Source organism: Pithys albifrons, chromosome 9 (genome assembly GCF_047495875.1).
Source record: "Pithys albifrons albifrons isolate INPA30051 chromosome 9, PitAlb_v1, whole genome shotgun sequence".
Taxonomy (NCBI): Eukaryota; Metazoa; Chordata; class Aves; order Passeriformes; family Thamnophilidae; genus Pithys; species Pithys albifrons.
Window position 1 is genome coordinate 11,364,811 of NC_092466.1, and position 24,926 is coordinate 11,389,736.

General features: G+C 43.6%; 1 protein-coding gene across 2 annotated transcripts in view; it reads right to left on the minus strand.

Annotated features, from left to right (window-relative positions):
* MXI1 (MAX interactor 1, dimerization protein) overlaps positions 1-24,926 on the minus strand; it is a 56,865-nt gene that overhangs the window by 11,558 nt on the left and 20,381 nt on the right. For both annotated transcript variants that reach the window (XM_071564008.1, XM_071564009.1), the window contains exon 3: positions 17,591-17,620. In XM_071564008.1, coding sequence (XP_071420109.1) covers positions 17,591-17,620 — 30 coding nt within the window. The remainder of the gene's footprint in view (positions 1-17,590; positions 17,621-24,926) is intronic.

A 24,926-nucleotide genomic window follows, 5' to 3' on the forward strand; every position in this document is an offset into this window, starting at 1 on the left:
AGTGTAGAGATCTACCATTTAAAATAAACAAAGAAATGAAAATTTAGGACTGACAATAAAAGGACTTAATAATGTATTATAAACAGGAATTTAAAGGAACAAAAAAGTTCTGTGGGCAAAATTTTCAGCCTGATCTTAACCATATCAGGTCTGTCTGCAAAAGTTAGAGATGAACATGTACTCAACTGTATTCTCAAGTCAAGGGCACGTGAAAAACAAACCACAAATGGAGAGATCTATGATTAAACTGTAACAACAGCAATAGTAATAAAAAAATCCCAACGTCAAGGCAATGCCGTTTTTCAAAGTCAAACCTATAAACACAGCCTTGCCTGGTGACAAGCTACCACCAGGCAGATCATGGGTGGCACAGTGTGCAAGAAACCAGCATCATGATTCAAGACCCTAAGTGGAAACAAAACACAAACAGCAGGGCACTGATGCACTCTGCAACAGCTCCCTTTTGTTCAAATGCCATCTCAGCCACAACACTGAACCAAGGTACAATGGGAAAAGGAGCATCTTACCAAACAACTGAAATACTCAGAAAAAATGACCAGTTTTGCAGCACACAGATCCTTCTCCATATCTGAAATAAATGCTGCAAAGCCTGAGGTAAGCATAAAGCAAGGGTTTTACCTTAAATATACTGCCCACGCTCTCCATTGTACACTTCCTACAACCCCTGTCCTGACTGTCCCCAAGCCTTGGGGCCTGTCACTGCAGTGTGAGCACATGGCCACGTGCACCTCTCAGAAACACAGAATTTACTTCTACACCCAACTCTTCTAGATGGGAAGACTCATCACTGATGTCAACTTTGGAAGAACTTCAGGCTCTTGGCAAACAGAAGCTGCAAGACCAACAAACCTTGTGCCAAGTGCTGTGTTGCCACCAGTGATATGTTCCAACATGGGTCTTTCTAGCCCACTACTGCAGTCTGGAGGGAGACGTGCTCTCTCCACCTTTCCTGCATAACACCACTGCCAACATCTCTCCCTTTCCTGTGACCCTTCTAGGTATAAAACTGAGTATTATTGTGAAGGCTCTCCTAATTCTGCTATGAAGGCAAATGAATTACTTCAAGGTCTTTCAAAATCAAAGAAGGAAAAGAGTAGGACAGAGAAAGGAGGACTCAGGCAGCCTGCAATCCTTTGGTGAAATACGGGGAATCTGGCTGAAAGATTTGGATTTCCTGCAGGACAGGTGTCTCCTGGACTCCACTGTGGAGGGGCAAAGACAATTCCAGCTGAGTGGAATTGTCCCCAGTGGCTGAGGAGTCTGTCCACACTGTGCAGACACTGAGTGCAAACAACATTTGTTCAGTAAGTGCAGGGGTTGGCCTACAAATGCCTTGCCTTGAGTTATGTGGACATGTGAGAGAGCTTCCACTTCCAGGATTCGAGGCCACAGCACTGCACACAGAGCTGTAAACAGGACACTCAGGAGAACTCAGGAGCCCCACTCCCATCTCAGAGGATGCTTCTGAGAGTAGGATTGCTCTCATCTCACATTGAGTCTCTATTACCTTTCCTTTCACTCTGTTCTCTGACCAGCACTGTTTGCTCTGCTATCACTAGTTGTCATCCTTCAGCCTGTCCACGTTTTTGTTTCTGTCCTCTTCTTTGACAGTCTCCTGGATTGGACACTCTTTGGAACAAAAATACAGTTGCCAAATGCATAGAAATCAAAACAGGATCTTGTGAGTGCACTAAATCAACCAGATCCCAAAGAATTTTACTAAACCAACACTAATTCTTAAGCTAAAGTGATATTTCTGGGGCTAATTTTGTTCATATAACTTCTGGGTCTTTGAGTCCTATTTGTTGCATATCTTGATGTTTTCTTCTTTGAACTGAAGGGTTAGAAGATAGAAGCTTCATGTAAATAAATAAAATAAACTTAAAAAAAACCCCACAAAAACTGAAAGAGATCAATTGTAATCTCATGATTTCCAAAATTAGGATGCTTAAAAGAATGGCAAAAAATTTTTAATACTGATGCTCACAGTAATAAAAATTTCACCATTTTGGAAGGTGCCTCCTCCAGAATGAACTGCTCAGCAACAGGACTGCTCATCATTTCGTAACCCCTTTGATCTTCAGAGGCACCAGTGAGACAGGCTGCTTCAACTCGGCAGAGAATGATCAAAGGCAGCCAGGGCTTCACAATGAAAAGGTGATGAGAGCACCATAGGTGGCCATCTGTCCAGCAGAGGAATGGAGTCAATCAATGCCTGGCATTTTCTCTCACCCCTTCATTTTTATACAGATCTAGCACCAACCTCAGGGCCTGTTCACGAGTTTCTCCTCTCTGCTCCCAGCACCTCTGTTCTTTGAAAGCAATTTGGGCAGCTGTTAAGAGATGTCAAATAGCAACAGATGTTCTGGAGCAGATTCCTCCCTAAATTTATATATTGAGGATTTACTATTATTGATCTTGGCCACCAGTCATAAAGTATTTTAATCCCTTGTGAATACAATTAACTGTGCTTTACTGTAGCACAAAACATGTTACCAGTTAAAACTCTTTTAGGCTGAGCTGGACTTAGAACAACATATCAAACCCAACAGCTATCACAGGCCACAAATGCTCTGCATCACGTTCTCCTTCTGAGTTAAAAACACAGCCCAGTTGATGCTGGTCTGGTCACTCAGGCAACTCTTGCACAAGACCATTTGCCCCCTTTTCAATCTCTCACTGCTGACCACAGAGGTATCGCAGTTTCCTGCCCTGGCAGTCAGATATGGTCACAATCCTGCATTTGACTATCAGGGAACATGCAAAGTAAGCTGTAAACATCAACATGCATCCCAGGCTGGTTAATTATAAAGCCCTGTCTAATAAAAACTCCATCTTTGTTAAAAGTTGGTTAAAAATAGACCTGCTCTTTAAATAGCCAACAGTGTCCTGTGCCCTCGTTCTCACTAATACCATTGTAATTATCCTTCTAGGAATACACAGTGTGCTCACAGCCTCCAAGTTAGAGCAGTGCTCTCCTCCATGCTGCCAACATGCCTGCAAAGCAGCTATGCCATTCATCAGGAACCTGCCTCGTTGCAGAGGAGGCAGTAACCTGCTTTGCTGCGACCTACGGATTTTCAGCTTTACTGCCAGAATTAGGTCACCAGCAAAGACAGCCAAGATTTTCCAAACTCGCCAGCTATACTTGATTATTCTGTTCAGGTTTCCTGGCTAAGAACCATGGCTGTGAAACGAGAAGGCATTTCAGGCTCCTTCAAGGCTTGTTCAGTCAGACACTGTGAAACAGGGATGCTCTCACTTCATAATCCTTAATGGACTCTAAAACTGCCAGGCACCAGGAAGAGCATTCCAGTTCGGATCTGCTACCACCCAGTCCTGCCATACTCTCCAGGAAAAATCAAAGACAGTGCACACCATAAAACAGAAGAATTAGCAGGGATCTGCAGAGACCCTTGAAGGCCACATGCCAGCACTGAGACTGGCAGAACCTGAGGTGGCACACAGCTTTCCACCAGGGAGCTGGAGAGCACACATGGACTGGTCTCCTCCCTACAGTGGAAAAGCTACCCATGGCCCACAGGGTGTCACAGCAATAAATGCACAGACAGTACCTCAGAGCCTCTATTTCTTTGTAATAATACTGAAAGAGACCTTGGACTTTGGTGCATGCCAAATATCGTCAGGTTTTAGACTCATATCTTCATTAACCAGCTGAAATAACCAGGCATTTCCTTTATAGAATAGACATCTGGACATCAGTGAAAAAGATGCTACTCACTTGTTATTTGGAAAAACGTATTTCCTGTTTGCAAAATAATGAGAGGGAAATTTGCCAATATCAAGAATAGATTCAGATATGGTACTAAAAGTTATTTTTGTTATTAACACCATTTTTTAAATTACACAGATAAGGTATTGCTTCTAAAAGGTATTTTTACTGTTAAGATAGGACAGTGTTTTTCCATCCCATACATTTGTCTTCTGAAGCCATTCCAGTCACCTCACCTCATGAAAGAAAATTCCTAATGAAAATATATTCTAAGAATGTGACCATTTGGCATACTTGTTTACACAAAATCTTTTATGCCAGAAGGAAAGCATGTGCTCTTCACATAATATCTCTTCACAGTGTCAGAAATACTTAAGGAGTCATCAAATATCTACTCTACCTTTCAGATACAGAGGGCATGCATCTGGAACAGAGGAAGCAGTGCATGTAATTTCACCTTGTAAAATTATTTTAAATTTAACCTCAGACTTTCCAGGGAAAATGAATTACCAGTCAAGGTCACTTCTGGATGTATGTTCAGAAAAAAAAGGACGAGGAAGGAGAACTGAAAGAGATGCTAGTACTATTTTTCCTACTGGATATGGATTTCTAAACATAAAGAAGAGTAATACTGTATTTCAGAAGTCTAGGAGTTAGATAATGTAAATGACAAACGTTGTAACTCATGTTACTCAGCAGAGGAACCTGAACAGAGAACCACAGCTCCCAGCACACTGATAGCAGGTGAGTCATGTCCTGATCTCATACACACAGAGGGGCCAGGAAAGAAAAGTTTTGGAAAGGAGGCACTAGAGAGTGTGAAAACACACCTTGCCTCTGCTTAGCTGGTTTGATGTGCTAATAACAAACTCATTCTCAGTACAGTTCTTCCAACAAAGAGCAGAATTTATTCCCTAGAAAATTAAAACCATGTTTAAACATCAGGGGAAAAACCAACATGGACCCCCTGCTTTCCCTTTCCCTTGAACAACCCTTGACACCTTCCTTACATTTTCTTTCTCTCCTCTGGGCACGTGTGAAGGCCAAGAGATGCAAAACTGCTCAAACCTTACACAAAGGAAAAAGTATGAAGACAGCCACTTGGAAACAATTTTGTTGGGCAGCAAGCAAGACAAAATGTGCCTGTAACACATGAAAACTGCTCCACTTTTTCCAGCTCAACTATGAAACTCCGGGTGATTCCATTGGGCTTAAAAAGTCATTATATTAAGCACAGGACATTCTACCTAGTGAACTCTTGATTAGCTGCAAAAGACCATTATGACCCCTGTCTGGGTCTTCAATGCCACAGATGGATACAAATTTAATTCCTACAAACCGAGAACAGCTGTAGTTGAGTAAACTAACAATTCTGAGAGGATGAGCTGCATTACCCTGATGACCCTGTATTCTCCCAGAAGGAAAGCGGTCAGGATCACACCTGGAAACAAACCAGACACTGAAAGGTCCATAACTTGTTTTGGGAAAGAAAAATAATTAAAGAAGACAAAGAAATAGAGAGAGGAAGCTGAACACCCAGTCCTCTCATTTGGTGTAAACTGATTTCCATTTGCTCCGATAGCATAACAGTATTAAGAAAATAACCACATGAACTTACAGAAGTAACTGCAGTAGCTCTGCTTTATAATCACAATCACATCCTCCCTTCCTTGCTATTTTATAGTGTTTATGTCACTCTCAGGGCCCCGTGAATTAAGCAAGGTTAATTACTGCTTCATGGTCAGGTATTTTCTGTGTAGCATCCCATCCTAGGACCACTCCTTGTTGGTTTCAAAAACCACTAATGTTAAAAATAAATAAAAAAACCCAAACAACAAAACAAACAAAAAACCCTCAAACAACAACAACAACAACAAACGAACCAACCAAACAAAAAAAAAACCCAACACCCAACAAAAAAGGTAGTTTTCTCCAGAAACTATTCATCCAAGAAATGGCTGTGGTGGGTTTCTCACCAAGAGAGCCAAACAGCAAACCAGAAGCACAGTCCTTGACTTTCCCAATGCTGTTCTAATGCAGGTTTGCATGCACTTTCATGAAGGGTGAAGCAGGAACTAATGGGAGAAGACATTTCAGCTCTTTTCACCAGCAGGAAAAGGTTATGCAGCAGGCAAGACCTTTAAGTGAGAGTCAGGAGACGTGTCTGCATACAGCTTGCACAGCCCCAAGAACTGAAGCACGCATTGCTCATCCACACAACGGAGCTAATCCTGATTCCTTCATGGAGTAGAGCACAGCTAAACCTGCTCTTGGTCTTCAGGTGCTCATGTAGCTTAGCCGTGACACCGGTATGGGAAGTGCCAAGAGAGCAGAGCTCCTTGGGAAGCCAATTCATTCAGCTGTCTCTGCAGTTAGGAAGGCCCAGAGTACAAATGGCCACATTTTCCCAAAAGGGATCAGTAACTCCTCATTGCATATACAGCAAACACTATCTGAGCTCTTCTCTGACCTCTGTCCCAAGAAACTCTCAAGATGGAATTTCAAAGGAGTTTAGTCAGAATCATGAAGACAAGATGAAGGATGTATTGTTGACTTTGCAAACAAGCAGTCATAAAACTTTGTTTCTTTAAAACCTTTAGTTTCTGATGTCCTACTGTTAATCCCATGAGGCCAAAAGATTATGGTTTAGGCCCCATAAAAAAAACATACACCACAGTAGCTCAGACATCACATAATTTAAAAAAGCAGACAAACACATACATAGGATGCCTCCTTTTCTTTCTGTTTTTTAAATACACAAGTTACATTGGCTCATACACTGGTTTGTTGTGGGGGATAGAAAACACTGAACTCCAGGTGCTGGGACTCAAGAGTCACAAAATATCACCAGAATGGCAGGGGAAATTCCAAGAGCTGGGAAGATTAATTGTATTTTTCACTTTACATAACAGAATAATTTTTTAAAAAAGCTTCTTTAAAACAACAAAAAAAAAACACCAAAAAAAAAGCCTGTAAGAAACTCATGCAATTTGATTTCCTTGGAGGCAGCACTGTCTGCACAGACCTGAGAGCCAGCCTGAGGGTTTATGGAAGGCCTCTACTTCCGCACTACAGTTTTCCATTCTGCCTACTGCTAACCACTTACAATGTGCCCAACCCACAGTACAACCCTCTCCCCACTCTGCTCTTTCATCACTTTATGCATTTTTCTCAGAGATCCTTACGAAAAAAAAGACAACTCAAAGAAACTCCAAGAGACACATGACTCCAGAGGGCCTTCACACCTTTTCCTGAAGTATTTGACACTAGACACAAAATTTCTCTTCTTCTCTCCTTTTGCAATCTCTTCACTGAAAGGCATCTCCGTATGTGCTTTTTCCCATGAACACCAAGCCTGTAAGCTGCTTTTCCACGCCAAGAAAAGTTTAAAAGAGGTCACACCACAGAGAACAGACTCTGCGCATTTCCTAAGAGGGTCATATTACGTAGAATATCCACCGGAGACAAAGTGTTCCCATCCGGTTTCCCACTTCTTTTGGCATCAAAGTTGCTCCTTGGGTTAGGTGAAGTGGCAAACCCATGCCTTGGGAAATGGAAAGATGAATGTTTTTTGTTCCCCCCATTTGCCTGTCTCAGCCAGAATTCCTCAGCACATTTCTAAGGACTAACAGAGTGATTCTTGCTATGAAAGTTAACTACTGTATTCAGCATTTGGGACTCCCCACACCCTCACAGAGGCATTCAACCTGGGATGGCTTTTTTGATTCCCTATGACAGTGTTGAAGTAATTTTCTTCTCAGATAGACATTAGGAAAAACTTTCTAGTTTTAAACACAGTTAATCAGGGCAATAGGTTACACTGCTTCACTGGGCAATCCTGCTGTCAAATGCCTTTAAGGCCATGCTAGATTGGCATCTGCCAGGAAAGCTTTACGTAGAGCTTCTCCTGCCTTGGGGAAAGGGGACAGACCAAATGAGCACTGCAGGCCCCTCCCATCCCCATTTCTGACAGCCTCAGAAAACTTCAGAAACCACAGAAGCCTGAAGAACACAGTTTCTTGCCTGCTTTAGGCACAGGGCCTGAGTCAGCTGCAGGGGCAGCATGCTGAGTCTCTGACAAGTGAAGGGGAATTTTGCCTCTCTGAGCCTCAACCTGGGTGACAGAGCAGATCCACGACAGAGTGGCAGCTGCAGCTGGCAAAGGGCAGCAATGCCACGCATGTGGGAGCAGGTGGGCAAAGCAAAAGGGATCTTGAGGCATCTGCTAGGCACTGTTTCCATTAGCCGAATGAGACAGTTCCCTGCTGTGCATGTTGGCAAGGAAATGACAGGAGCAAAGCAAACAACAGAGGGGCTCCAGGGAAGAGGAACCCCCACCCCACACTGCTGAAACCAGTTACACCCCAGCAAGCTTCTCTGTGTGCAATTATGCAGCTGCAAACTTGGAAAAGAGCAGACAGCTCCTGGGAGTGGCAGGATCCACTCTATGAGAAACACTGGGAACAGAGATCAAAAGGAAACACCAAGCTGTATACACAGCTGGGGCAGTCTTCCCATTAAAAAGAGACGGGCATGTAGCTTTTAACTGCAAGCTCTTTGTGTGTGCTTGCACGTAACTGTCCATCTGTGCAAATGCATGTACTTGCCTCATGTTTGGTCTCTTGACATTACCAGAGTGTAATAGATGCTGTTTTCCAAACTGTATGGAAGATTCCCACACAGCTGGGCAAAATGTGACTGGGCAACCCACAACTCTACCAACCCCAGGGAACAAGGCCAAATAGGTGGAAATAAAAGATATGGGAGATACAAAGCATCACCTTTATTGGCTTCTGATTTCTACAGTAAACCTGCTACACTGTTCTCTCTTTTAAAATAACTCATTTGAACAATTTCACTGAGTTTCCAAAAGGAGCAGAACAATTCCTATCTAAGGGCTGGGCTTTGGCCATGTGGAATTATGGTGCATTACCTCAACTGTTCAACAGGTTATGTCTAAGCAGCACTGTAAAGTCCCTTCTGAGAGAAAAATGTACAGGGCACATCACTCAGAACTTCTTTAGAGAGCTGGAACAATATCTCCTGCAGAGTCCAGTCCTGAGAGGAAAGAGAAGAGGAACACACTGTGGTAGTACTCAGAAACACTGGCAGCTGCCTGTTCTCAGTTCCTGGAACACTCCTGGCTGACCAGGCTCTTCTTCAAGCCTAGGGACAGCCACAGTGAGCTCCTCAGTGCTGGTCTCACCTCAGAACCTTCCTGTTCTACTGCTTTTCTTTTCTGGGCTGCTCACAGGGAGATCCTATCCCTACATAATTAAGCATCAAAAACAAGTTTGGCATCAACTTCCTTGTTCGTTCCACGTATCCCCTCTGACTGTTGCGTGGCTTTGCCAGCCTTCACCCTCATAGAAGGGTCCTTGCCCTTTTTCTACAAATACACTCATTCACAAGAACAGCAGCATTTATCAAATGCCCTCCCTTTGTTGTTATTTGCTGTCCTGGGCAGTAAGGAGGCCCTGGCACTGCTCCCCAGATGACTAGGCATAACTACAGAGCTGTGGCGACAACTAGAGAGGAGCAACAATTGCCCAAGTGAAGGAGCAAGTATTCATTTGAGAGTCATTAAGAGCTGTGCTTCTAAATGATTCAGATGCTTTTAGACATTCCACCCTGGCTCAGCAACCAGACAACTCAAAGACAGCAGCCTGCACTTGACTTTGCAAGCATGACTAAATTTTGTGCAGCTGTACACGACCTACTATGATAAAAACCACACCCGTATTACCATAGGAACTGTTATCAGCCTGGACCATGCATGAACCCACTGATACCATTCACAGAGTCTATTTCTGTGAAAGTAACATCGCACTTCAAACCTATGTCCTGTTTCCACTGGAGGCTTACAGTACATTAGCTTTTTTGTACCAAATTCTGTTATGCCTCCTCCTTTCCCTCAGACCCTCCTGTGCAGAAACCCTTGTACAGGCAGTTAACAAGATCACTCTGTAACTGCTACATCCCCTTTCTTGCCTCACCTTTTGCGAGCTGAACATGCTCATTTGCAAAATCTCCCATTCACGCCAATCCCTTCTTCATCCTAAGGCTTACAACTTCAACTCTCAGGAAAAAACAGTAAGAGCAAAAAGCATCCATCCTTTGCAAAAGCTTTTCGTTTTTCCCTAAATAAGTCATGTTGCATTACGAATGCACTCTCAAAGGTAAATAATTAACAGGCAAGAGGGATAGAAAATCTTATTACACAACTAATGAGAAGTGAAGATCAGGCAGCAGTGTACCCATAAAGACAGCCCTTAGCTTTTCTTAATGGAGCATCAGGCAGAAAACCTGACTCATCTCATTGCTCTGGAATCCAGAGAGTCCTCTGTGTTCCTCCAGACTCAGACAAAACCAAAACCTTCATGTGAGATTCAGCTTGTACCTGACAGACTCAAGTGTCACCTCTTAAAAAGGAGATACTCCAATATTGCACAGACACTGTAAGAAGCAACCACGAAATGCACCAGGCAGAGATGATCTGTATTTCTACAAAAATTCAAATTCCCAAGACACACAGAAGGGAGGTGGGTAGATGACACCAACTACTGCTATATTCTGCCACAGCCCTGAGTTAGCACATGCCATGTTATCCAATGATTTCATGGGAGAATTCCTGACCCTTGGTTGCATATTGCCCATTTAATTGTTTTATGGCTTTCTCATGCACTGTTTGGGAGGAAAGCTTCCTGGTCTGTTTGTCCTCAACTATGCAAACTGCTCAGGGTGACCAGCACCACTTGCAGCCAAGCAACAACCACAGCAACTGCAACATGAAAATCTTCACTCTCCTTTCCCAGACAAGGCTACGAACAGCTGAGAGCTCCCAAAGCAAGGAGTTATTCCATACTGGTGCCACCCACAGCAGCAAAGCTGCCTTCACTTTGTGTCCCTCTTCTCCTTCCTGATGGGAGAAGGTCTGACATGGCACTTCCTGGCCCTGGGCAACACTGAGAGGACAGCAGGACACTGAGGGGAACACAGAAGCCAATGCAAAGTTTTGAAGGAAGCAGAGGCGGGACAGGGGAAACTTGTGTGAAGGAGAGAAAAGGCAGGCAAGTGGCTGGAGATGTGGATCAATGAAGCAAAGGAGTGGGTCGATGCAAACTTGTTCCCGCTTCTTTGCTTCATTGATCCACATCTTCAGGCGATGGATCCATGTGTGTTTCTGCTCCTCACCTGTTAAATGGTGGTGTCTCACTCTTCTCATCCTCCTTCAAATGCTAAGGTTCTCAAAACTGTGATATTTTGGTAAAAACAGACCACATACAGGAAGCAGAATGAGAGTTTCTTGCCTGCATTTTCTATCCCTTTTCCTTTGGTCATCACAAGTCTGTCTGCATGGGCTGTATTGCTACAGTATCCTCAGCACATGCAACAGATAAAGACGTAGGTCAGCAACAACACAGCTGCAACACACAACTCTGCCCCAAGAGAATAAAGTCCTGAAATTTGTGGTTACCATTAATCTGTCTCAAAATTATATTCCTACTACCTCATCTTCTCTATGGCAGAAATTCCCCAATTGGCTTTTAGCTAGCAATGCTTTTAGGCCCATGAGCAATGTTAGTCACTTGAACAAGAAAAGTTGTCGCACCACAATTTCTGGCTCTCAACACTTCAAACAGCACCCCAAGAAAAAAGTATAAAGACCTCCACCAAAAAAAGCCTGCCAAGTCTCCAGAGCTTCATTCAGAGAGAGACGGTAAGTACAGAGTTCTGATACGATTGTAAATGGAGCCAGGAAAGCTGAATACCTCACTTCTTACTGGGACCAGACTCTTCCACCAGTCACAGAAAGCATTTGCCCAGCCTTTGTGACTTTTTGAGGACAGCCATAAATAAATAGAACAGGAGAGGGTTCAATCTGAAAGAAAACTGTGGCAATGCACCCAAGTAGAAGTTTGAGGATGCAAGTTTGGAAAGGGATTCAGGAACCAAGGCTGGCAATGATGCACTCCAAATCAGAGTGGCAACCTCTGATCTGGTGCAGAGATGTGAGTGCAGAGCATGTTTGTTATACAGGGATTTCCTCTCAAGTGTCACTTCAGGTAAGCAAGATGATGAAAGGATTCTCAGCATCAGACCATTATGACAAGGCCAAACAGATTGCACTGACAGTTCTTTCCACACCACGGGAGAAAAACACATCAGAAAGTGTGCCTAAAACACAACTTAGTTGAGAAGGTCTTTGTGATAAATATCTTTTTCTGAAAACTGGATTATAACAGTGATTTCATTGTGCAACTTTGTTGAAACAAAAACATTTTTCCTTGTGACAGTTTATCCAAAATAGTAGTACTGTTCTTTTTCCTCTTCTTTCTTCAATAGATATTGCATTCCTAAGGAAGGTGCAGAGATCTGGGAGCAGAAAGGAAGACAGACATGCATACGTTCTTTACTGCTTCACTTTGAATAAACACCTAAAAATTCCTGTATGAGCAGTACTAAAGGACTTCCAATAAAATGTGGACCATTTTGTTTCCTTCAAATCTCAGCATGGAGACTAACTGTCCCTTTTCAGTAGCTTAACGCAGAGTTCAAAATGTTTGACAGTCCAGACAATGCGAAACAAAGCTTTTGAGACTTTTGATTGTCAGTGAAATCAAAATGCTGCTTCTGCCCAGGGAGGCCCTTCACATGAGCAAGTGTGGTGGTCAGCCAGAGACTGATCCCAGTGTTAGAGCACCTGACAGAGCAATGCAAAGAAACAGCAGCAAAAGACAGACTGACACTAAATGACAATGGCTGAGCCTGAATGTATCCAAAAAGAAGAGTCTTTGGTAGCCTTACTCCAAAAAACACTGGCTTCCCCCTCTCCAGGTTAAGCAAAAACAGGCACAGCAGTAAAATAAGTTATCCAGACCTCCCGAACTAGAGGAACATGTTGCAGCTCTGCTAAAAATTGTTAGTCCCAGCTGAAAACAGAGGCATCTGTCATCCAAACAAGAGAGGTGAAGACAGCCAACTACCTCCAGCTCTTGTTCCACAACGGCCACGGAGACAGGAGGGTTTAGCTACAGTTCCCGCAAGGAGCAAGCTGGACCAGTGCACGCTGTGACCTTTGGATGTGTCAAAGATGCACGCTCAGCTGTGCTGGACACTCTTTGACTGCTGAAGAGAACACCACAGGTTCCAAGTTTTATTAATGAGGAAAACAATATGTACTGTCAAGGTTTGCTACATGAAGTTAGCATGAAAACAAAGCCCACACCAGAGAACAAATGAAATTTACTGGATTAGTTTCTTATTCCAGCTCTCCTGATAAATAGCACTGAACTCAACACCACATTGATTAGTTTGTTCAAGACAAACACTGATCAGATTGCCTTGGCAAGTATATATAGCACTACAAAAGAACAATCATCCTTGTCTATTCAGAGTAGCAAGGATTCACTCGACTTTCATTTCCTTTCCCTCTATCTTTCCCAGCCTAGACAGCATGTCTGCACTTTTTAAAAGCCCCATGTTAAATGCTTTTCCCTCCTTCTTCTCTTGCATTTTGCTAATAGACACACTCAAAGCCCCTGTTCTGAAGAAACAGAACCAAACTGTGCAAATGCTGCAGAGCCTCAGAAGGCCCCATGTGTCAGTGCAAACTGACCCATGTCATGGTTTTCCCCCCTACATCAATAGGGTTTTTCCTTTATCTTATCTGGTACCTCAAATATGCACCCCGACATAACAGTCAACTCTGGGTGAGAAACCGCTTGTGAGAACCACCATGCAATAAACAGTCCCTCACGTCAGAGAGGGTGAGAACCACTGAGGATGGGGAATTCTCATAAGAGTCAGAAAGGCTAAAAACACAGGACTTGATGATCATTGCTATGTGTTTGTCTCTGATCATCTCAAAAGACATCAGAGAGAAAGGATCTTACATCACCTCACTCTGCTTTTACACGAAACACATCTTTCAGCAACTAGATTTAGACGTTTGTCTCCTTTAGACCTTGTCTTTTTTCTTCTTAAATGATGCAGAGCCACAAATTCTGCAAGATCTTCAGAAAATTCTGATGTCAGTGATCCTCCCAAGGTGTCTTTCCCTCCTTGGATCTATCTTTCATTTGAACTGAATTATTGTTACCCTAATAGCTCATTTTTTACCCAATTACTCAGCTTTGTTTTCCTTCCTGCTGGTGTATTACAATGCAGTCATCATCACAGCCAAAGAGAACAACACAGGATATACAGAAGAACTTTTTTGTTTGTTAACTTTTTATTTTTTAAATCTGATCAATGGCTTTTCAAACATCTTTCTTGTTCTATCAGGAGATGTAACTTTTCTGACAGACACCAGCACCATGTTGGTTTACCAGAGCTGCCACTTCACAGCCCAGCAGGAAGTCACCTCAATGCTGTGTGCCTTCTCCTATTACCACACTGACCACATCCTCCCAACACTGGTCTGTGTCTAAAATGTTCACTGACAACAGCTAATACTTCTATTTAGCAACATTCAGCTTTAGCCTGAATTTTATTTGTTACCCTTTTTGAGAAAATACTACACCAGCAAAGTTCATCTTTCAGTCATATGCTTGATGTTTTCTTTTAGAAAATGATGGGGTGTTGCTTACGCATCAGGTTTTTGTAGGCGTGTTAAAGGGCTAAAAAGTATCACGTTAGTTACGTCTTGCAGCAGATGAGAAGCAGAATACTGGTTTCTTGTTTAAATGCAAACTGTGACTCATCCTGGGCAGAGATAAACTGAAACACATATCCATTAAATAAAAAGCACAATTTTCCAATGTGAGGATTAATGACAGATAATAACTATAAATTAACTTTAATCTTTTATAACAAACAAAGCTCCTTATATAAATGTCACTGCAATCTTTTCAGATAAAAACAACGAATCAAAGTAAAAAGCGAAGCCATTTAAATATTATCAGCTAATATTTGGTACCAAATCAAACAGTTCCTTAGCAGAACCACTGGAGTGTTCATGAAATATTTCAAGAGTAAGAAAAGGACTGGCATTTAAAACACTGCTTTATTTTTTAAAATACATTTTTAGAGGTTTTTTGACATTGAAGGGGCACAAGATATTCAATCCTGATACATTAAAACATCATCAGCTCTGCAGTATGGAGTCCAGACTAAATCACATATTCAAAAAGGAGGAGGAGAGCATTTTGTTTTTCTACCATTCTCTTGCTACTGCTTGAAAGAAAATCTGTTAATCATTGAATGGGTTAAACTAAAATCTAAGTAAACATAAGAAAGCTGCTGTTCACAGACAAGAAGGGAAAAACCACAGTCATAAACCTAATAGTGGACAATTTTGAAAATTATAGTGTGTCAATAATGGAGATAACAGTGAGATTCAAAAGGAATAAGCTCAAATAATAGGGAAAATGAGCATCTGTCAGCCACAAAGCCATTAGTATCGGGGTTTTTGTATTTGCAACAGTTAAGTCTGGAGACACTGACAAACTTAACAACACAGCAAATAAAACATGATGAAAATCTAACCAGGAAGTAATCTCCCTCACTCAGAAAACACTGCTGTGTAGACTTTGAAAATAAATGCTTCCAGTATGAAACTTGCTGTCCAAATCACTGGTAATGAACACAGCAAAGGCACTACGGAGTCTAGCTGGCTTTGCAGATGTGAGATCAAGCCATAGCATCTGCATTAAGGGGCAGATAATCCCAAACCAGGACCAATGGACTGCTGAACGAAGTTCCCAGATATAGGAGTTTGCCTGTACAGACCACCCAGTGTGATCAAATGTGTGCCCTTCCCAGAAGGATGAAAATCAAAGGTTTGTAAAACCATGTCTGAGACACAGACCTGGAACACAGTGCCTCAGAAGGGGAAGGCCTGAAGAAAGACCTTACTGAGAAGGCTGATGGTTGGGAGTCTCTAGCCTGGAGCAGGTGAGGACTAGGGAACCTAACAGACAAAAGATGAGGAAGAGAGAGATATTACACCAACCGAGAATGGGAAGACAAACAACTTGTCAGCAAAAGGAAAAGGTGGCGTAAGGGGAAGCACAGGTAATAACACTCCTCTCACTGGTAACACTTGTGCTGGTCAATAGTAAATGCTCTAATTATTCCCATCTCAGGTGGTATTACTGACCTCAGTTAAAGGCAGAAACTTCCTCAACTCACACAGGCATCTGGTATCGTGCATATCCTAACCCCATCAATACAAGCCATTCCTTAGCTGGACAGTAAGTATGGAACAGTGGATACCAAGATCTCACCCATGGAGAGTCTGAAGCTTCGCTGGCTGCCCCACAGCCTGAGGCTAGAAATGGATGATCACATATCCATGCAAACTTGGCCAGTATAAGAGAACCAGGCTGGTACAGGGAAATACGGAGACGGTTCTGCTCTAAAGCTGTACTGTAAACTGTAAGCAGCATTTGCAATAACAATTAGATATGCAAATAAGCACATTGAAGATTAGTGACGGTTCACTGTTGTCATGGAGAAAAAAGCACCTACAATTCTGGGTCAGACCCAGGGACTGCATTTTCTTTCCCTCACTGGTAAACAGAACCAGAGAGTGTACTGGGAAACCCAGGAGCCAACATGGCTCAACCTGAGACTGGGGAAACTGAGATGCAAGGAGCAACATAATCCAAATATAAAGTCTTCCCACATCAACCCTGAAAGACAGGACCATGGCAACTCTGTAGATGCTCAAAACTACCAAGAGGTAGAAGCACAGGCTGGAAGAAAACACCTACACCGTGGAAACACCAAGCTGCTTCCCAGTATTGCTGCTGCCACGGGGAGACAGATGTGAGGAAACTGAGGGCAACACAATTCATGAGGTATTCAGCTACAATTCACTTAAAGCCACATGGGAAGGTCTTGCCTGAATGAAATTACACACTTGGCTCAAAGACTCTGTGTGTCTTTGGCCATCCTCGTAGTCCTCCCATCCCTTGTTAAATGATGGCTGCTAAGAGAAGAGGCAATCAGCCTATTTAGACTCAGCTTTCCTTCCCACCCTAGGGGTTTCTTCATAGAAGCGGCTGGCCAGAGCACTGCCTTTGTTACAGCAGCCACAAAAAACACAGACACCCACCCTCAGCCCCCCTAAAATCCCACAGAAGAGCCAAGATAAGTTTATAATGAAAACCCTGACACAACCTTAACTAGAGCATCCTGAATGGAAGGCGATAATCTGATCTGTGTGTGAACTAGCTCCCCTTGCCTCAATGGTATTTATCTTACTTTAACTCCTGTTACAAAAGGGTTGAGTCATATAGCAGAGCCAGCCAAGTAATAAAACTGCAGGGCTTGCTAAAATGTCAGATTCAAGGATAAACAGGCTCAATCCTAAAACAGGTTAGAAGAGTCTCCGCAGGAGTGCTGGTAGCCAGACCTCAGAGTCTCTGGACAATGGCATTTTCTTCTGTGCTTCAGAGACTATCACAGCCCAGTGGGGGTGTGGGGGGAGAGGGTGCAGAGCACAGGGCTCTGCTCTTTGGTTCATGGTAACACATATTACCCAGGGCCCAAGAAACCTGATCCCGTAGCAACCTCATGTATGGAAAGTGCCCCAATCAGATTTCACTGTGTCAGTAGAAGAACAGTATTTACTCTGCATACAGATTAGTCACAAAACTGGGTCACTTCTTGCCTTTTCAGAGAGAGGGAAAAAAACCCCCACAACCAAAACCAAAGCTGCTTTTTCGGATCTTTTTCTATCTTCCCCCCAACTTTTAAAACCACGTGATGCAGTGTGGTCATTCACAGCTGCCAAAGCTGATCAAATGGCACCTGCATGGATAAGGTTAAAGCACATTACACTCACCAGGCTTCCATTTCTTAGAATTCAGCTCATTAGCTACTTACCGGTTCTTTTCTAGTTCGTTGTGCGTAGACCTGGAAGATAAACAAAAATTTGGATTAGCCATCTTTGATCTCTGAGCACCAAAGTTCAACTGCTGCAAGCTGTACACATCCCCAGTGGCACTCTGCAGCAGAAAGTCAACCAACTACATACATTAAAATCTACAGCTATAACCTCATCCTCCCTGCTGACAAGAAATTCCTTCCCTCCAGTGCAAAAGCTGATACTCTTACTGGTGCTACAGAAAATGTTCCACAGAGACTTCAATGCACACAATATGTCAAAGGGAGGCAATGATTAGAGCAGGGGACCAGAGTCTGCTACTTCTAGAATCCTGCTGGCTCTGTCAAACAACTCACTACAGGACCACAGTTACACTTCTCTGTGCTTGAGTTTCTCCACTCACCCTGTAAAAATATCGGTATCGTCTGCTACCACAGGAGCTCATGGAGCACTAATTTATGCGCATCAAATACATGGGAACTTTGCAGCAGAACTGGCCCTGTAAGGACAGCCCCCGGAGTCCACCCTTCAGCCGCCGCATGCCAGATTTAGCCAACCTGGCAGACCCAGATATGGCCAGCGTTTGGGCATGAAACGGGATGGCCAGTACTGCCGTGTTTGCAAACATCAGCAGCACTGAGCAGCACTTTTAGGATGCCGGGAAACCCCTCAGGGATGGAAACAGCACTGCCACAGCACTAGCACGCAGTGAAGTGACCCATAAAGTGGCACTGTGACCGCCTGACAAAGGAAGGGGCTTTGTCTTTATACCTGCCCACCACGCCAAGCACGCTGCCAGCAATCTTCCAGCTCAGAACCTGCAGCTTGAAAATGAAACCAACTAAAAACAAAAGGGAACAGGCAAGTTCATTCTCCTTGCTCTGTAATGACAGCATGAACGGCAAAAAAAGCTTAAATCCATTCAGGATTTCTAACCTAACCCAGGTAAGGTTGTTGATGATTATTTAAAAGGGCAGCCATTTATCCAACATTTCTCTTTAATGGAAGGTCACCTTAAAATAAGAGTAAAAAGAGTAGAAGAGGTTAATAAAAAGGATCTATTTTCTCTAATTTGGCATCACATTTCTTCCAGAGGTCTGAGAAGATTATCCTCTATCCCCCATCTGGAGAATCCCACAGAGAATTCTACAATTAGGGAACTGAATGGAGGATGTGCTCCAAGGGAAACCCTGCCATAATTAAATATTTCTCCAAAAAAGGAAGGAGGAGCACTGAACAGGTGTTAGAACCTCATGGAAAATGACGAATAAACCCTGGATGTCTGCAAAAAACAAGGTAAATGACTTTTAGCTGACCATGGCTGAGAGTTGTGGGCAGCCAGAAGAAAAACAAAATGTTACAGTGTACCTGTGCAAGCTACCCTGAGCAGCAGGATATGGCATACCCCAAAGGCAAGGCACACCATAGGCAAATTCTTCATGTTGAGGGAACTCCCAAAGCAAATTCCCTCCCAAAAAGAGTGGATGCCTTAATTCTGGTTCCCAGGAATCAGAAACACGAATATAGTATTTAGTCCAGAAAATCTCCCAAATTAAAACCACATCATCCCCAGAGTCTAAACTAGCAAAATCCATTTATCCAGGCAACTTGGATCCAAATTAACCAACGAGGGTTGAACTGAGGCCCTTTAAAGCCATGGCCCATATATATTTTGGAACATGCTTATTGTTCTTATTTACTGTATGTTCCTGCAGGAGACTTTGCACTCTTCTTGGCTACGACATTAGCAGTTACAAGGCCAGAGATATGCAATGGCTTGAATTCCTGTATTATATCGAGACAATTATCAAGGCCAGCACTGAAAGAACAAAGTTTGGCCCACTGCTGTGAACAAAATTAAAACAGCAGGTTCTCCTTGCTCCTCTCACACAGGAGACTCTTTATTACCTATCTGCCTTCTGATGAACAAGACAACTGAGAGAGGTCACAGGCTTTTCACCAAGTCAGGAAATGTATGCTGTGACTTTTAACCATGTCTGTGGCAAGGAAAAAAACCAAACTTCAAATCCCCCCCTAAACACCTTCCCCCTGAAGCTGAATGCAAACAAAAGAATCTCAGCAAGGCTGAATGACTCCCACAGGAAGGCTCCTTCTCTTACCTGCCTATGCATTGCTCAGTATAACTGGGGACCTTTTGGAAAAGTTTTAATTCTTTGTTTCATCTGAATTTAGGGAAAAAGCCCAGCACCTCTCTCCACTACCACCATTCACTAACATATTTTCTGTGACAGTTTTCCTTTGCTTGGACAACACATACAGGAAAAAATCCCCCTCTCTCTTCTGTTCATAATTAATTTAATTTAACTCCTAACCTAAAGATTAGTTTTCTTCCCTCATCTTTGGTCTGGACATGTTACTAGGATTTATTTGGAGTTAAACAAGGACAGTGCTGTCAGTGAAATGGAAAAAAAAGTACAGGAATCTCTACTGAAAAAAAAAGTCTTTTAGATAGGTGTAGAAACAAATGTAACTGGACCTCTTAAACTGAGCTGGCCTTATCATCAGCTGAGAACCCAGAGAGTATCACCAGCCTGAAATCAAAGCCTCACACTTGTACACCACTGCCAGCTTCTTGATGAGTACATGATGAACAACACAGCTGTAAACTATTGCCAAAGCTAAGGCAATGTTCAGTGCTACTTGTAACGCTCTGGGTTTACAACAGCAAGAAACCCGTGCATTCAGGGCAATGCTGTTTTGCTGCTGTTCACAGTCAGTCACAGCCTGTGTCACCCGGTGACACAAGGACACACTGTCGAGCACAGACCACAACCCGGAGGAACTCCCATCCCACTGTCAGACACACAGGGCAAGCAGGACCTTGCCCCCACCTGCAAAGCTGAAACCAGAGCAACGCGGGTACAGACATGTTCAGAGGGGAAAACAAAAGCCCAAGCACATGTACTGGCACTGCTAAAATGTCAGCTGCAACTTAAAAGTAGCTCAAGCACCAAACGTCTGCAGGGTTCTCATTTAAAAGTCAGGTTTCTATAGCAGTCAATAAATTTAAAACACCCGAACTGATAACTGCTCATAAAAACTGAAGGAGGAGGATCCTGCTCACTGCATGCTTGGGAAAAGATCAAGAAAGAGTTTTAGAAGCTTTAACATAAAGGAGCCAAGCAAACAACAACAAAAACAGCAGAGCAGTCCCTGTTTGGCTTTTCTGAAGCAACGACAAGTTGAAAAGGGACAAGTGCCAGTTTATCCCAATTTTCTTCGGATACCTGAAACTGCATACAAAAAAGGAAGAAAGAGGGAAGCAGGAATTGTCAGTCATTCTAATTTAAGGTCAGATGCGACAACCTTTTCGTGCCAAGTTACAGTGATTCTGCCAAAAACCTTGCTCTCCAACACAGTAACAAGGTGTTGCTGAAACATTAAGCTACACTGAAGTCCTCCAGTGAATGAGACACTGCAAGTAATTTGCCATTTTATTCCATTTTCTTTATTTATGTAAAACCTTTCCTGCCACAGCAGAGGCAGCCAAACTTTCCCCAAGCCCAGGTAAGCCAACAAAACACACTGCATCAGGCAGGAACAAGCTCTAAAGAGCACTGAATTCATTTGTCACTGGGGTTTTTACTGTAATTAAAATCACAAAGCTGCCACATGACATTAAACACAGCTGACCTTTCTGGCTTACACATTTATTATTGATTAACAGTCCAACATATGCATTTGCAGAATACCTACATTTTGGTTTAACTTCTTAGTGAGGTAACTATTTTCTCTTGGGAAAACACAGTACTTGACAGTCCTTGTTGCTAAGTGGTACATAGATGGCATTTAGATCCAATGATCCTGCCATCCCTCTTGAACCTGGTCACCTTCCTGCCTGTACCTGGCACCAGCTCCTGGCTTCTGAGAAGTCCAGGTCTCCAAGAGCTCCATCTCCATCCCGACAGGCATACTGGTGCCTCAGGAGGTCCACAAAGGGCCTCTTCCAATACATGTTCTTAATGCCAACACAGAGCCAGCGTTTCTCCTCCAGATTCACTCGCCCCACTGTTTTATCAAAAGTTTCATCAGGAAAGATTCCTGATTCCACCAGCTTCTGTAAATGAAGGCACAGTCACCCGAATCATGTTTAGCAGACAAGATGATCATCCATCTGCAGACCAGACCTTCTGTCTTTCTTACTTCACTCAGGTTCAGCAACTTCTGCTGCTTATACATATCACACCACATACAAGTTCATTCCTCTTCATTTTACAGACCTTTCCTCCCTTATGGCTCTTCTGACACCCATTCACTGGGCCACTGAATTCCCCTGCAGGAAATGCCATCTTCCATTGCCCCAGCCAAGAACAACCAACCCTTCTGGAACCACTGAACTATATTACTGATTTCTGTTATGCAAGTTCTTCCTCAGAAATTACTCCTTTTGGAAACAGCCAAATGACAAAACAAAGCAAATGAAAAAGAAAGGTGATAATCAGCTTTTTTAAACTTTAAATCCACCCGTGTCCACAAAACAGAACCGAAGAAGCCCAGCATACTGCCACAGTTTCAAGTGGACCAGCACCATAAGGAGTCTATGAAATCAATGCAGAAGCCACTTGGGGAAGCTCAAGAAGACACTCCACCAGTGCCATGGGAAGCTTCCAGCCCAAGGGCAAGACAAACTATGGCTGCACAAGAGTTAAATCCTCCTGTCCAGAGAGAGATACTCAAGGGCTGGGTTTCTACGGGAATTGTGAACCCACCTCACCTTTGGGAGGCCCAGGAGTCTGGCCCTCAGAGAGCTGAAGAGGAGCCTTGGGAAACAGCAACTTCTGGTACTCAATGAGCTCCTACCGTGAGGAGCAGGATGCAGCTGAACAGAGGATGCCACAGCCGGAGCAGGAGCCCTTCTGCTGCCATCCTTATGCCCTTTGCACATAGCAGCCTCAAGCTGAACAAGAGCATCACCTCAGACTTTACTATCATCAAATCTAACCAAACATTTCCTTCCAAGCAATACCAGAGGCAAAAATTATCTTAAGCCATTACTGTCTCATGATTCCTTACACTGCCTGGCCTTGAGGTCCAGAATCAATTCCCCTCCATGAGGAGCTGAATTGAGGAGATGAAACAGACCGTTTCACCTTCTCACTGATGTCAGTGCAGAGGCACCAGATTAACCCGGCCCCAAACTCTGGCTAGTTCTCTGTTGCTCTTGGATGGACATGGTATCAGATTCCTCCTAAGGCTCTGATCAAAGCTGTTTTCCTGGGATCAAGTCGACCCTTTCCAGAGTTCACATTCTCCATCTCCAGCAGAGAAGGGGACACAACCATACTGGCATCTGTTTGTGTTTGTTCATCTTTGGAAAAGGAGAAATGGCCCCACAGTCTGTTTTCAGCTCAAAGAGAGGAAGAGCTCTTTCCCGTGGTTCACAACTGCAGAAAGTCACCTACCCCTGGATTTCTACACAGTATTGTGAAAGTTTCATGCAATACTCAGTCAAAACAACTTTAAAAGGTACACTGCACACATCCCTTCAAGAACGGAATGTCTTCATAGTCACCTATTTACACAGCAACTCTCAGTTTGGTACCTGCTCCTCCTAATCATTATTTCTGTTTGCAGCACTGCAGAAATTAACTTTTCTGTAACACTTTCTATGCAGGGGGGACAACACCAACCCACAGAAATCCGATGTTTCAAGGACACACAAGAAGCCTGTGGCAAAGCAGGCCACTTAACTCAGGTTCCCTGAACCCCAGGATAAGGTGATATTGGTGGGTGCCTGTTCTTAGGCATGCCAGAGACAGCTAACAAGGACACTCATGCCATCTGATTCTTGGGTCAAATAACCAAAAATAACATCATCATTGTAAGGTACAAGTGGGAAAGTGAGAAAAAAGCCCACAACCAACAACAACCCAAACATAAACCAGCCTTCATGTTCAGCCCATTGTCAGCCAAGTGGGCCAGCCCTGCTCTCAGACACCACTGTACAAGGTGCCAGAGATGAATCTAAAATGGGAGCCAAAAGCAAAGCAGTATTAGCTACTGATAAAACTCAACCAACAGACATACCAGACATAATCCTCAGCTGGGGAAGCACGCTGTTCTGTTGGAGCATGTTCTGCTTTTTCAGCACAAGGGAGAAAAGAGCAGGAAGACAGCTACTCCTTGATGAGTACCATGAGTTTAAGCCTGTCCCAAAGCTGAGCTCCCCCAAACCAGGCCAACATCCCGTTAAGCAGCACAAGGTGGCATTCTGAAGGAGAAGGGTTTTCCACATAACAGCAAGTGTTGTTTGCATTCAGTGCTGCACTCTGGAGCAAGCAAAGAAGTCCCCAGCCCGCTCCTCTCCCCACTGTGCAGTCTGGGAGCAAGAGTGTTGGCGTGGGCTTTCTCCTGTACCACCTGAGACCCTCCATGCAGAGGCTGGTCCAAGCCCCAAATGCTAAGGGAAAACTGCCTTCACGCAGGGCCCTGCACGGCCAAAAGGAACTGGGTTTGCTGAACAAGCAGCTATTCAATATTTTGTTTTCTCCTCATTGTTCAACGTGTGGCCTCAAGCCAAGCCCTGCTCTGCATACAGAACTGGCGGTTTCCTTACAGGCTTTTCAAAAGGCTCACTGAGAGCAGTGGCTGGGCCATTTACAAGCACATTTACTGTCAAGCATCCTCACTTTCCAAACTGGAAGCTAAGAAACAGGGAAATCAGAGTTGCAAATTCTTGTCCCTCTGAGTTGCTCCATGAAGACCCCCCAGGGCCTGGTTTTCTGGGCCACTTAACATGTTCTTGGCACAACTCCTGCAGTGCCCTTTGCGGCAGTGCATCATCAGCACTTCCACAGCTCACATCAGTCTCATATCTTGGAAAAAATCACTGTATGAGGAATAGATTATTTGGGGTCTCCTGTAACAAGCTGGACTGAAAGTGATTTCCTGAACATACACTGGGCTACCGACAGCAGAGAAGAGTGAAGTGTGTTCTCCAGTGTGCTCTTCATTGCTCCATTCTGCCTTCTAACTTCTGCCCCAGGTAAGCAAAGGTCCTACAGAAATCACTTCCTTCCCTTCCCAGCCCACAGTCGGGCCATATCTGAAGGGCCTTGTGCACACAGATCAGACACAAAGGCTGATGTGTTCACTTGGGGAGGCATCATAGCCACTTCAGCAGAGAAACCCTAGCCCACCTCACTTGGGTATGTAGCAGACATCTTCTGTAACAATTTAGAACTTGGACAAATTCAGGTAGATTCTCATAGGGTAGGAGCAAGTGTATTCTTTGCCTTCACCAGGGCATGTGCCCTGCCTATAATCCACGATGCAAGTGAGTTTGAGCTCCTTGCAGACAGATTCTTTACTTCT